Here is a 13,536-nt window from a genome sequence, read left to right on the forward strand (position 1 = left end):
GGGCGACGCGGGGCGGTTACTCGGGGCGGGCTGTTCAAACCCGAGGAGTGAAAGGCGGCGGCCCCAAGCGAAGCTGGTGTGGGGGTTGCCATAGGCCGCATCCCAGGGGGCGAGGCCGGGGCTCCTCCCCGGCGCATCCAGCAGCGGCTGCCCGGCTCCCCTCCCACCTGTCCGCTTCGGCGCTTCGCCCGACCCTGCGGCCTCCAGGCGGGCGGCGGGGGGACCCCAGGCGAGTGCCAGTTAGTGGGTCTCCCAGCGGCCCCGGCCCCGCGTCCCTCTGTGTCTTCCAGGTGGTAGGCCTACGGAGGCGCACGGCAGCCCTCACTCCTCCGCTCCCGGTGACGCCAGCCCATCCGCTACCGCCCTTGGCTTTCTGGGCCTAGCGGATTTTTGACGCCCTGCTGAGACCGTTACCCACCCGCCCGCCATAGCTCTTCGGGGGAGTCAGTGCCAGGCTGCAGCACACACTGCCTTTTCAGGAACCCGAATTTGGGGAGTTTAGTCATGTCTAAGTGCTGCTGGAGAAAACAAGGATATTACGATAACTATTTTCTGGAGGGCTGAATTCAAAATGATTTAGACCTTCTCAAATGTTAGGAATAATCCCTGCGGCATGCACACTGTGTACCCTTCGACTTTGAGCAGTCATGGTGCTGCCGCACCTTTCAATTAATTGTGCAAACGAAAGTTTTCCTGTTTGGCATTATTTTGGCATGAATTTCAAAGACAAAGATGAGAGAATTTCTTGTTTGGAAGCTACGTAACTTTGACATCTAAGAGCTCAAGATTTACTGATGGTAAGAGTTTCCACTTTAACAAATGAAGGACATTTGGGTTTAATGTAAGTATTTCATTCTCTGATTTGATAGGTGCTTTTTTTTTTTTTCTTTAAGACGGAGTCTCTCTGTTGCCCAGGCTGGAGTGCAGTGGCGCGATCTCAGCTCACTGCAAGCTTCGCCTGCCGGGTTCACGGCATTCTCCTGCAGGCGCCCACCACCACGCCCGGCTAATTTTTTGTATTTTTAGTAGAGACGGGGTTTCACCATGTTAGCCAGGATGGTCTCCATCTCCAGACCTCGTGATCCGTCTGCCTGGGGCTTCCAGAGTGCTGGAATTACAGGCGTGAGCCACCGCGCCCGGCCGCTGCTTTTTTCTTTCTTTCTTTTTTTCTTGAAGAACTCTTTAGGGATAAATTTTCACAGCCTTTTATCAAAAGCCTAGTTTTTTGAAATGAATGTGGAAGAGGCTTGATTGAATTTATCCGTGAACTGTTGAGTCCGTAAAATACAACACACAGTCCATGATTTTACATGAATGATTTTAAAATTCACTTGGGAAGAACCACGTTTGAGACCAACGTCTTGGGGTAGTAGAAAGATGAAAATGATAGCAGAGAAAGGACTTTGGAGGCAACTTTAAGTGTGTAGATGAACAGAAACAAATTGTGTTTTTGTTTGTTTGAAGAGATGGGGTCTCACTATGTTACCCAGGCTGGTCCCAAACTCCTGGACTCAAGCATTTCTCCCGCCGCGGCCTCCTAAAGTTCTGGGATTACAGGCGTGAGCCACCGGCCAGATTAGATTTTTGGATAACATTTTAGGGGAAGAGATAATATCTGCATTCCCCACTTTGTTTTTAACAAGTTGCCTCTTGAGTTTCCCAAATTCTAGCATTGTGAGACACCTAGTGGTGAAGTAGCAGTACAATTGCCATAACCTTCTAAAAGGACCCTGACCGGCCAGGTGCGGTGGCTCAAGCCTGTAATCCCAGTACTTTGGGAGGCCAAGGTGGGTGGATCACCTGAGGTCAAGAGTTGGTAGACCAACCTGGCCAACATGGCGAAAGCCCTTCTCTACTAAAAATACACAAATTAGCCGGGCGTGGTGGTGGGCGCCTCTAATCCCAGCCAGTGGGGAGGCTGAGGCAGGAGAATTGGTTGAACCCGGGAGGCAGAGGCTGCAGTGAGGCGAAATCGCACCACTGTACTCCAGCCTGGGCAACAAGAGCGAGACTCCCATCTCAAACAAACAAACAAACAAATAAATAAATAAATAAATAAAATAAAAATAAAAACAAAAGGACTGTGATCCAAATTGAGTGAAAAGTGTTATTTAGCAGAATTACTTTCAGAGAGGGAGAAAAGAGTTCATGGGTGGAGGTGTAATTTGAATATGCATTCTAGTTTATTCATATTTGTAAAACAAAATTGTTTAAAAAGAGAACAAAATTATAAAAAGCAGTTTGATAAATCATCTTGGCTTGTGACCATATGCAGAAGTTAGCAGTGATCTGAGAGGATGTAGATCAGAAGGGGACATGTATGACATTTATCAAAAATGAGTATAGACTTAAAAGGTTAAAAAATACTTAGACTTTGTTTAGTAAAAATAATCTTTTAATGATCATCAAACCATAAAGAAATAATTTGTGTTTAGAGTAACAATTTGCTTTTGTAACAAAGATCATTCACTCATATATTTGATTAAATTTAAGCATAAATAAATTACTGTCACATTACAGCCAACTAAATAGATCTTCCCAGGATCTTTAATGGAGAAAATTGTGCATTTGTCCTGGAGAAAACTTTGAAGGAATGACAGTCTTCTTTGTGTCCTTTGAATCATCTGGAAAATATCAAAACTATAATAAATTTTTTTTCTTAACACTATTTTGTCAAAACAAATNGTAAAAATAATCTTTTAATGATCATCAAACCATAAAGAAATAATTTGTGTTTAGAGTAACAATTTGCTTTTGTAACAAAGATCATTCACTCATATATTTGATTAAATTTAAGCATAAATAAATTACTGTCACATTACAGCCAACTAAATAGATCTTCCCAGGATCTTTAATGGAGAAAAATTGTGCATTTGTCCTGGAGAAAACTTTGAAGGAATGACAGTCTTCTTTGTGTCCTTTGAATCATCTGGAAAAATATCAAAAACTATAATAAATTTTTTTTCTTAACACTATTTTTGTCAAAACAAATTTGTTAGCTTTCTTTAAGATTTATTTCAAGTTTCTAAAAGAAGGAATGTGATGATACTGTTGAAAAGGTTGAAGAGTAAAATATTTCTTAGTGTCATTCCTTGCTCATGTAACTACTGAGTAACTGTTCTTTAAGTAATTGAGTTGCATTCTTTATTTGCAACTTCAAGAATATTTTAAATGGTGGTTTTCCCATAAATAGTTGCCTGTTAACTGTGAATTCAAGTTAACTGAAACTGGACCTTGCATCACAAAATATTTAGAAAGTGAGATACGAATAAGTACAACATGCCAAGTTTGAAATGGCCCTATCTGTGGTGCATTATGGTTAGCTCAAGAAGAATGTGTTAGTAGTTTATTGATGAGCCAGAGTCTTTGTAAAGGCTTAAGTCTGGGAATTCACACCTTGTGAATGGTTATGGGGACTAGATTTCTATAGCAGGTCTATGTTACATGTTTGAACATTACTCGAGTTGTTCAGCCTGATTGCAGGTAGATGTAGTGGCAGCACTCATTATTTGACACATTTCCCAAAGATGTTTAAAAAGTAGCATATAGTGTTTTTTGAGTAGACTAATATAGGCTGGCACAAATAAGCTGGAATATTAAAATGAAAATTGTTTAGTTCTGTGAAAATCATAAGGTAATAATATCAAAATAATGCTTCTAGGTTTTTTCACTTTAGGGTAGTTCAATAAAATATGTGTACATCGTGCTTAGCCTATGGTTAATCAAGTGACTTTGAATATTTATAACCTGAACATTTTGGCTTTTTGATGTCAAGAACTCATTTTAAGTAGGATATACAACAGTTTTTTATGGAGTAGAATTTTTTTTTAAATAACTTTTCAAAAATTGTCTTACAATTTTCCATTATTATCTGTACTCATAACAAATAATGTATTTTGGTGTAAGCTGCCTGGATTCTCATTTCAAAGGCAGAATAACTTTGTTGTCACTTTGCAGAAACAGAGATTTTGAAGATGTCTCAAAAACACTCAGGTCAAGCTGGCACTGAAGCAGGAAATGGGGTGGACTCTCCTCCAATTGTCAACTGCACGTACTCCACCTTCAGAGATTTTTGTTCCACATCTTCATTTCAAGATAGTGGCTACAATGAGTTAAAATCTTGTAGCTTTGATAATACAGATAAAGAATATCTTGGAAAGAAAGAAAAATGCCCAGCATTACTCCATGAGCACCCTGAAACTTCAGGCCTGGGCTTAACACATTCTTTAGAGTCTCCCACTCAAAAAAAGAAATTTATCTTGCCTAGGAAGGAAAATGATAAAACCCCAGAACTTTGTGAAACACCTAAAATCAGTGGGAAAAAATGTTTACCTCGCAGAAGGTTGCATGTATCTTTCTCTCTTCTAAAGGGGGACTTTGAATCACAAAATAGTGCTCTAGAAAGTAGTATAAGCCAAGTTCTCAACTTAGAAAAAAATATTCCAAGCAGTGCTTCAGGTTTTTCCAGGGCAAATAATTTTAGCCCTTTAGTTACTAGCACTTTAAAAACAGAAGAAGTGACTTCATGCAGTCAAAATTGAGGCTTAATTTTTCTCAGCAAAAGACTTCCACAATTGATGATTCCAAAGATGATTGTAGCCTATTTGAAGTTGAATGTATATCTCCAATTCAGGGCAATAATTTTAAAGACTCTATCACGCATGACTTTAGTGATAGCAGTTTATGCATTAATGATGAGAATACATGTCCAGAGCTCCTGGGCTCCTCTGTTAGTGGAACAACTTGTGGAACAGATGAGGACATATTTGTGACTCCGATAAGTAATCTTGTGGCAAACATTAGATTTAATGCAAGTCAAATACTTTCTCCTTCACCTGAAGTGAGAGGCAATATTTCAACGCCTGAAGACAGTGGTTTTAACTCACTTAGCTTGGAGAAATCAGAAGATTCCCTCTCTGACCAGGAGGGTTCTTTTCAAGAACTACTTCAGAAACATAAGGGGACTCCCAAAGTGGGGGACACCATAAGAAAGACAAGACATCTTGGAAGGTCGAGAAGACTGTCCACCCTTCGGGAGCAAAGCTCGCAGTCAGAGACAGAAGAGGAAAAGCAGATTGTCCACCCTGACTCTGAAAAAAGAACAGCAGCTGCTTCTGCCATCTCAGAGGGTCAGCTGAGCGGTGATGAGAGTGGGGATTTGACCTTTAGCTTAAAGAATTTATCGAAGACCCCAGCCTTGCAATTGGTGCATGAGCTGTTCATGAAAAGCAAAAGAAAAAGATTCCAGGAAAATAGTGCACATGAATTCTTAGAGCAAGGGGATGGGGAGAAAATAGCTGTGCTACAGTGTATACTTGCAGGACTGATTGGCAAGAAAATGGGTATAGAAAAACTGGACATCTTAACAGAATTAAAATACAGAAATTTAAAGCATATTCTTGCTATGGTTTTAGATTCCTTGACTGCAGAGAGCCTATGCAGGTAAGAAGTAAGAGTTATTTATGAAATAAAACTTATCTTTTTTTAAGTTGGAAAGTTTTTCTGTGACTTGAGTGGTTGTCCTTTATTTTGTTTTATTATCTCTCTCTTTTGTTGTCTTATATCAGAGGTAGTTTAAGTGAACTTCCCAGCAAAGCTAGCTAGTACAGATCCTTCTGTTTTTTGTTTTGTTTTGTTTTGTTTTTGTTTTTGTTTTGAGATGGAGTCTTGCTGTGTCACCCAGGCTCAAGTGCAGTGGTGTGATCTCGGCTCACTGCAAGCTCAGCCTCCCAGGTTCATGCCATTCTCCTGGCTCAGCCTCCTAAGTAGCTGGGACTACAGGTGTCTGCCACCATGCTCGGCTAATTTTTTGTATTTTTAGGAGGGATGGGATTTCACCATGTTAGCCAGGATGGTCTCGATCTCCTGACCTTGTGATCCACCTGCCTCGGCCTCCCAAAGTGCTGGGATTACAGGCATGAGCCACCACGCCCGGCCAATCCTTCTGTTTAAAAGCCTGCTTAAGTAGCAATAATATAGTCTTTTTTTCTGAATAAAGTTCTTATCACTGTCATTTGGAAAGAGAGTTGCTAAAAGTTGAATTTTAAATTTTCAAGATGGCAAGCTCTATTCCATGTAAGTTGTTTAATGATTTAATAGTTCAGATCATATTGTCAGATTGCAAGTAGTATTAAAGTTATGACACTTTGTCAGAAATAATGTAATGCATTGTGGTGACTGAGAAATGGCAGTGTACAAAGAATACCACTTAATTATTTAAGTTCTAGAATTTAAAAACAGTGGTTAGCTTTCATTTTAGGGTTTGATCTTTCCAGAGATCAGGGGAATATGGATTATTTCATTTTTATTGTTAACACAGCAGTGAAAGTTAATTACTTTGGGGAATTTCAAGAAATTAGAAACTGAAGAATTTGTGTTCACAGGTGTTGCAGTAGATTGAATGCTGCTGCATAATAAAGAGAAAGACATTTCAGAATATTGAGGGTGGGAACTAGGGTTACAAAGACTAAAATGAGCCTCTGTTCATGCCAATTTGGGGGAGTTACAGGACAATCAGAAGACAAGACCCATGGGAATGCCATGGCAATGAAGGAGAGAAGTCATGTGGAACAGAATTTCTGCAAAGTGATGGTTATGGAGGAACATGCAGGAAGTTAGTGAACCTCTTTCTTGACAGGTATATGTCAAGAGTTTTTTATAGGGTCCTTGGTTTTTTTGTTTTGTTTTGTTTTTAGTTTTTGTAGAGTTGGGGTCTCACTGTGTTACCCAGGCTGGTCTGGAACTCCTGGGCTCAAGTGATCCTCCCACCTCAGCCTCCCAAAGTGCTGGGATTACAGGTGTGAGCCACTGCTTGTTCTGTCCTTGTTGTTTTTATCAAAGCCCTTCTTTGTCTTTCCTCCACACATTAATTGTATGGCTATTGTAGAGAACTGAAGGATTTCTTAGCTGGAAATCTTCTAAGGTATCTAGTTCAATCACATGTTTCACAGAGGAGGAAATAAGCCCCAGAGAAGTGACCTTCTGACAGCCACTCAAGGAGATAGGAATAGATCTAGGTCTATAATGAGCTCTCTGATTTCTAATCTAGTATTTTTCCATAAACTTTTATTAAGGTTTAAGGCTTTCTGAAATAGATTTGATCAAGAATGTATTTGGTATATCTTAAGTAGGATAATAAACAGATTAGTGCACCCATGTTGTATGCCTTTTAAAAATGTTCAAATGATAAACTTTAAAAAATTAAGGAGATGGCTGAGATACAGGATTTTAAAAATATTTTTTGTGTGGATGGGGTCTTACTACATTGCCCAGGCTGGTCTTAAACTCCTGGGCTCTAGCAATCCTCCTGCCTTGGCCTCCCGAAGTGCTGGGGTCACAGGTGTGAGCAACTGTGACCTGCCAGGAATGCTATTTTTATGTGCTGGAGTATTTGCATCAGTTAAAATTAAAATTGGGTGACACTTTTGGGTGCTTGCTTATATGAGCAGTTGATTTTCAGTCATATTGCAACAATTGTCTCTCCTTCCCATCTCTCCAAAAGTACAGTATTGGTACTACAACTATGTTGGCAGTACTGTTCTTCCTGGTAACTTGAGAGTTGATGACCAGTTGCAGTATCTGTGACAAATACCCAATTATGTAGTTCATTTCTTCCCCATTATTGGGTGACTTTATGTCTGTTCCTTTCCTTCCCTCTGATATAGGGCACATATATCAGCTTAGAGAGAGTCAATGGCAATTGAAGTGGCCATGGTAGCTGGAAGAATAGTTGTTTTGACAACTGGGACCCTCTGTAAGAAGTGACTTTTTTATTTCAATCTTTTCTGACCTTACTCCTTTTGATTTGTTAGAATAACAACAACAACAAAAAAGACCAAATTAACAGTCAAAGTGTTACTTTTTAATAATAATATTATCAAAGTTATTGATAAATCAGCAATCACTGGACAAAAATTGTGTTTTAGCTGCTTCATTCTCATAAACTTTGGTTAATGAAGTAGGAACTCTGGTGCGACCCATAATAGTATTTATATTTGGCACTTAGTAATGCCAATGACGGATTAATTGTGCTTGTGTTTATGTAATCAAAATGACAGAGATAAACACAGGAATAGGAGAAATTGATGAAACCTCTTGTGTTATAGATGACAATCATTTCCTGTATCTCTTGTTCCAAATTTTTAATGTTACATTTGAAGTTAAATCCTCTTAGTCTCCCAGTAGATTCATATTGGCTTTATATGACCATTTATAAAAGAGTAATCTATCTATATAATGTTGGCATATACTTTACATTTTAATAGGAATTCTTTTATATGATGAATCAGTATGAAATAACAGTGTTGACTAAGTCATATTTTAATCTAAATTTTAGGTTTAAATTTACTGCCCGAAATCTTTAAGACAAATTTTCTCATTAGTTAGCATACACAACAAAATGTTAATCCTATAGAATGTATGCAATATAAGGATGGATCTTTTTGTTATAGTGTTTGGAAAGTAAGCAGAAATTGGCGTGAAATTGTTGTTCAAGATAAAAATGCAAATCGGAGGAGAAAATTTTATATCACACAACTGAAAACAGATTCTGAGGTAATGTATATAGTACTTCTCTAAAATGGATTTGTATAAATACATAATAATCTCATGTTGCTAGACAACCTAATTTGGTTTTCCTGCTATCTTTTAACCTTTTCCATTTAACAAACATTTACTCATAAATTCTTTAGCTTTCCCAAACTCAATTTTCACCCAGTCTGTAAATGGAATAAACGACACAGCATCAAGAACATCTTTTTGGGCTTTGTTGCTGCTTATGTATATGTGCTCTTAGCAACATTTGAATACCAATTATATGCTGGATCCTAATCATAATGAGATATCCTTATAGTATTTTTAATCCAGTCTTTTGAGTGGACATTACATGCTAGTAACTGTGCCAGTACTCAGATTACAATGGTGAACATTTCTGATATGGTTCCTGCTCTTTTGGAGCACACACCCAAATAGGTGACTACAATCCAGGTGTGTTAAAGGAAGCCCAGAGTTATTTAAAGGAGTTTTTGACTGATACTTGGAAATCAAGAGAAGTGCATCTCTACTGAGACCTGAATGATGAGTTAGCAATTAGCCAGGTGAACACAGAGAAGAGGGTTTTAGCAGAGAAAATAACATATGTACAAGCCTGGAGGTAAGTGAGCAAAGCAGATCAGTACCTGTGAAGCATCATAAACTTGCACTCCCTTGAGGATTTGAATTCTGGCTTTAAAGTTACAAGAAAAGTCCTACAGAAGCTGATGGATTCCTGTCAGCCATGCTGTTTTGTGTAATAGGTATCTGATGACTCTAGCATCCATGTTTGATTATAGATTTAACTTTAGGCCAAAAAAAATTCTGAGAGTTCACTAATTCATTCCTGTTCTAGTGAAAAATATTTAATAACATACTATAAGTAAATTTCTGATTTGACTAAATATAATAATTGGAATGAAGCATGGCATAAACAAATATGAACACCTAGATATAGATTGGCAGGTTTTTCATTACAGCGAACTATTAGGGACTGCTATTAACTAAAACTTTGACTTTCTTTTTTATTTTGAAGAAAAGCTTTACCTTTTCACCCGTTCAGAGCTCCTGGCTACTTCTGCAGCTACTGGCTCTGGGAGTTTATAATAGGGAAGATATTAATTGCCTTCTTAACATCTCTTTTTTGAATGCTGCCGTGTATGCTAAGGACAGACTTGAAAAACAGTTGTTTAAGCATGCACTTATTAATATTTAAACATTTGGCTCCATGTACTCCTTAACTCCTCTAAGGAAGAAGCATATGGTTGTGCTGGCAACCCTCCATGTAACTCCAGATAATGAAATATTCAATTCTCAGAAAAAAAAAAAAAATTCTCATATTTGGCCAGGCACAGTGGCTCATGCCTATAATCTCAGCACTTTGGGAAGCCGAGGTTGGTGGATCACTTGACATCGGGAGTTCGAGACCAGCCTGACCAACATGGTGGAACACCTGTCTCTACTAAAAATACAAAATTAGTTGGGCTGTGGTGGTGCAGGCTTGTAATTCCCAGCTACTTTGGCGAGGCTCGAGGCGGAGGATTGCTTGAACCGGGAGTGGAGGTTGCAGTGAGCTGAGTCATGCCACTGCACTCCAGCCTGGGTGACAGAGTTAAACTTTGTCTCTAACAAAAAAAAAAAAAAAAAAAGGAAAAGAACAAAATTTATCTTACTTTATTAAAACTCAGTTTCTTAAAGAACTATACTTTTCCTCCTTTCTTATGCTCTTTTCTTATTTTGACTTGCTTTTAAAATCTTTTCAAAGTAATACATGGTTTAAAAGTCAAATTGGACTATTGTAACAAAATATACCATTATGCCTTCATACTCTTGAGTCTTGTTCTATTAAGACAATCATTTTCAACACTTTCTTCTAGTATTTAGCTCCATATTTCTAAATGATTCTATTTTCTTGTCATTTCTTTACTATTTTCTATAGAAGGATTACGTTCTCTAACGTCTCACTACTACTACCACTACCAACATAACCCCTCTCTCTCTGAATTCCTTTCTCTCTTTTCCTATCTTATGACTATAATTACACCACCATTTGGGAATGAATCAAAATTAGGTGCTGACATTATAAAGATTGTATTGAGATTATTATAACTTTTTTCACAGCTTTAGTATGTTGTACACTATGATGACACTTTAGTTCTTGTGTAACTTTTTCCCTCCAGAGTTAATAATTGCCTAGTTTTCTGTCTCTGTCTTTTATTTATTTATTTTTGCTTAGTGTTTCTCTATACAGATCCCTGATTCATCTCCCATTATCCACCAGAACTGAAAGTCTCCTCTGTGTAAGTCCAAACAAATCAGGTATTCTACCTGTTCCTTCTTTTCCTCAGAGACATCCTTCCTGGGGCCCTTTGCTGTCCTATTCCAACATAGACTGGTTGCTTCCTACTTGAACGATTCCAATGTATTATTAACCAAAACAAAAAAAAATTATACAAGAAAATTATTTGATGGTTTTCTCCACTCTTTTGTTTACTTCTTGCCTACAGCTGCTTTTTCTACGACCGCAGAGTTGAGTAGCTGGAACTACATGGCCCACAAAGTCTAGACTATATATTATCTGGTCCTTTACAGGAAAGGTTTGCTGAACCAAACTTTAAAAAATGGAAAAGTAACCAGACATACAAACTTAGATGTAGAATTTAATTTAAAATTTTTTCTTTTTGTATTTATTTAACTTTTATATGTTAGGTGAGAAAAGGTCTTTTTTTTTTTTTTTCTAAAAAGGAATGGCCTAGGGAGAGAATTCTGATGGCAAAAAAAACCTCTTCAAAGCTTATAAATCCGTGTGCAACAGAAAGCTATCCTGGAACTGTTTTGGTATTGCAGTGTTGATGCCTCTTGTCCTTTACCACAGGGGGCTGTATTAAATGTCGAGGATGCTGCCACTCGGCTCCAGCTTTTAAATCGCTCAGCTTTAAGATCTGTGCAGGCACAGGCTAGGATACCTGGTTCTCAGAGAGAGCAAGGGTCAACATTATCTCCCTGGGGAGAAGTTTTGACACCTCTAGCAAGCTCTTCTGTTACTCACTTAAGTAGTAAACAGGAAGAATATGTTAAGGTGAGTATTTATTATATAATAAGTTATTAGAAATATTTACAGAGTTTGAAATAAAGTGCTCCTCTATATGAAACCAGAAGATTTAGTGTGTGTGCTTTCACTGCAGGTTGCCAAAACACTTTTTATTGATGAAGCATTAAAACCTTGCCCAAGGTGCCAGTCCCCTGCTAAATACCAGCCATATAAGAAAAGGGGACTGTGTAGCCGCACAGCCTGTGGTTTTGACTTTTGTGTGTTATGTTTGTGTGCTTATCATGGGTCTGAAGAATGTAGTAGAGGAGCAGCAAAGCCAAGAAATAGAAAAGATGCTCTCCCAGGAAGTGCCCAGAGTAAGCGGAATTTAAAACGCCTCTGAAGAGACTAAATATAGAAGCACTCCCCCATGCAGTATTCTATTTATCTGACTTAAAATTATGAATATTTTGAATACATGCAAATCTTCCCATTAATGACAGGTGATGATTTATTTCCTATTTTGTATATATTATAATCCATGGCATTGTATGTTTTCTTTAAAGTTAGTTTTGAAAAAACTTTATTTTACTATGTCATTTTACCCATTTTAATAACTTGGTGTTTTAAATAAAGAATTTTCATTGTTGTTATATGTATGTATTTTATTGTTTTATATAACATTTTAAATTTGTGCATTTCATCACTCTGTTGAAATGTTCTTCAATCATTTTTTAAAAAATAGTTTTTTAAATAGTATTAAAGATTTTGAACTCGAGACAGATGGCCTTATGGATTTGGAAAATGAGTACTTGACTGAAATGAAATATAAATAAAATATTTTTAGAAGTTCTATTGAATTTATTCTATAATTTCAGTCTCTGGTTAAGTAAAATTTACTGAATATTAATAACTAGAAGACATAAAGAGTGACTTATTGGAAGTATGTAGTTATTCATAATGGGAGTCTTAGTTAATATACCCTTATAAGTAACACATTTCAAATAAGTACTTTAAAAAATTCTAGAACTATAGGCACAGATTTCATTTATTTAATCTAATCTGGATATTCTGACAAATTTGGGCTGGTTGGAAAAGACAGATTTAAGTAAGAAGGTTTACTAAGTTATTTATAAAGTACTTTAAAAAGTACTTAAATGATTTATAAATCATTTCCAAAAATGATTTGAGTTTGCATGTTCCGTTTATAGAACAGCAGCAAGAAAGAGATAAGTTTTTGTTTTGTTTTGTTTTGTTTTGTTTTGTTTTGTTTTGAGGCATGGTCTAGCTCTGTCTTCTCAGGCTGGAGTGCAGTGGCATGATCTCACGGGATCTCAGCTCACTGCACACTCCGCCTCCCAGATTCAAGTGATTCTCCTGCCTCAGCCTCCAGAGGAGCTGGGATTATAGGCGCGCACCATCATGCCCGTCTAATTTTTGTGTTTTTAGTGGAGATGGGATTTCACCATGTTGACCAGACTGGTCTTGAACTCCTGACTACAAGTGATCCACCCACCTCGGCCTCCCAAAGTGCTGGGATTACAGGCATGAGCTACTGCGCTGGGCTAAGAAAGAGATAAGCTCTACTGTTGAACAAATTACTGTTGAACAGGGGAAAATTTGAAGATAGTTTCATAATTTTTTTGTTTGTGTATGGGTAACTGATATATATACATATCTGTGTTCACAATCTATGCATAGATTTAAATGTAGCTCTTATATGTTTTTTTAACAAAGCAATTTGAAGTATGAGTTAGATATAGACATATGTGAAGGAAATCTGTCTGAAATTTTAACTTGTTACTTAACTTACTATAAAATTTAGATTAGCTGCTAAATATTAAATTTTCATCTATATCCTTTCTAATTCCACAAAGGGTTTTTGGAGACTAAATTATATTTATGTAAATTATATTTATTCATAAATTTTCTGAGACATCTTTCACATCAGGATCAACTTACTAATTAATACTCTT

At 37.4% G+C, this 13,536-nt stretch overlaps 1 protein-coding gene across 1 annotated transcript; it reads left to right on the forward strand.

Annotated features, from left to right (window-relative positions):
• Nucleotides 1–18: 18 nt before the first annotated feature.
• On the forward strand, nt 19–12,213 carry FBXO43 (F-box protein 43). Its single transcript, XM_017859479.1, is given in 7 exon segments — nt 19–753; nt 756–797; nt 3,958–4,530; nt 4,533–5,442; nt 8,451–8,553; nt 11,405–11,608; nt 11,715–12,213. Coding segments are annotated over 7 exon segments (2,187 nt in total). The 5' UTR covers nt 19–647; the 3' UTR covers nt 11,964–12,213.
• The last annotated feature ends 1,323 nt before the right edge of the window (nt 12,214–13,536 follow it).

The sequence above is a fragment of the Rhinopithecus bieti genome, unplaced genomic scaffold (assembly GCF_001698545.2).
Source record: "Rhinopithecus bieti isolate Rb0 unplaced genomic scaffold, ASM169854v2 scaffold_47952, whole genome shotgun sequence".
Classification (NCBI taxonomy): Eukaryota; Metazoa; Chordata; class Mammalia; order Primates; family Cercopithecidae; genus Rhinopithecus; species Rhinopithecus bieti.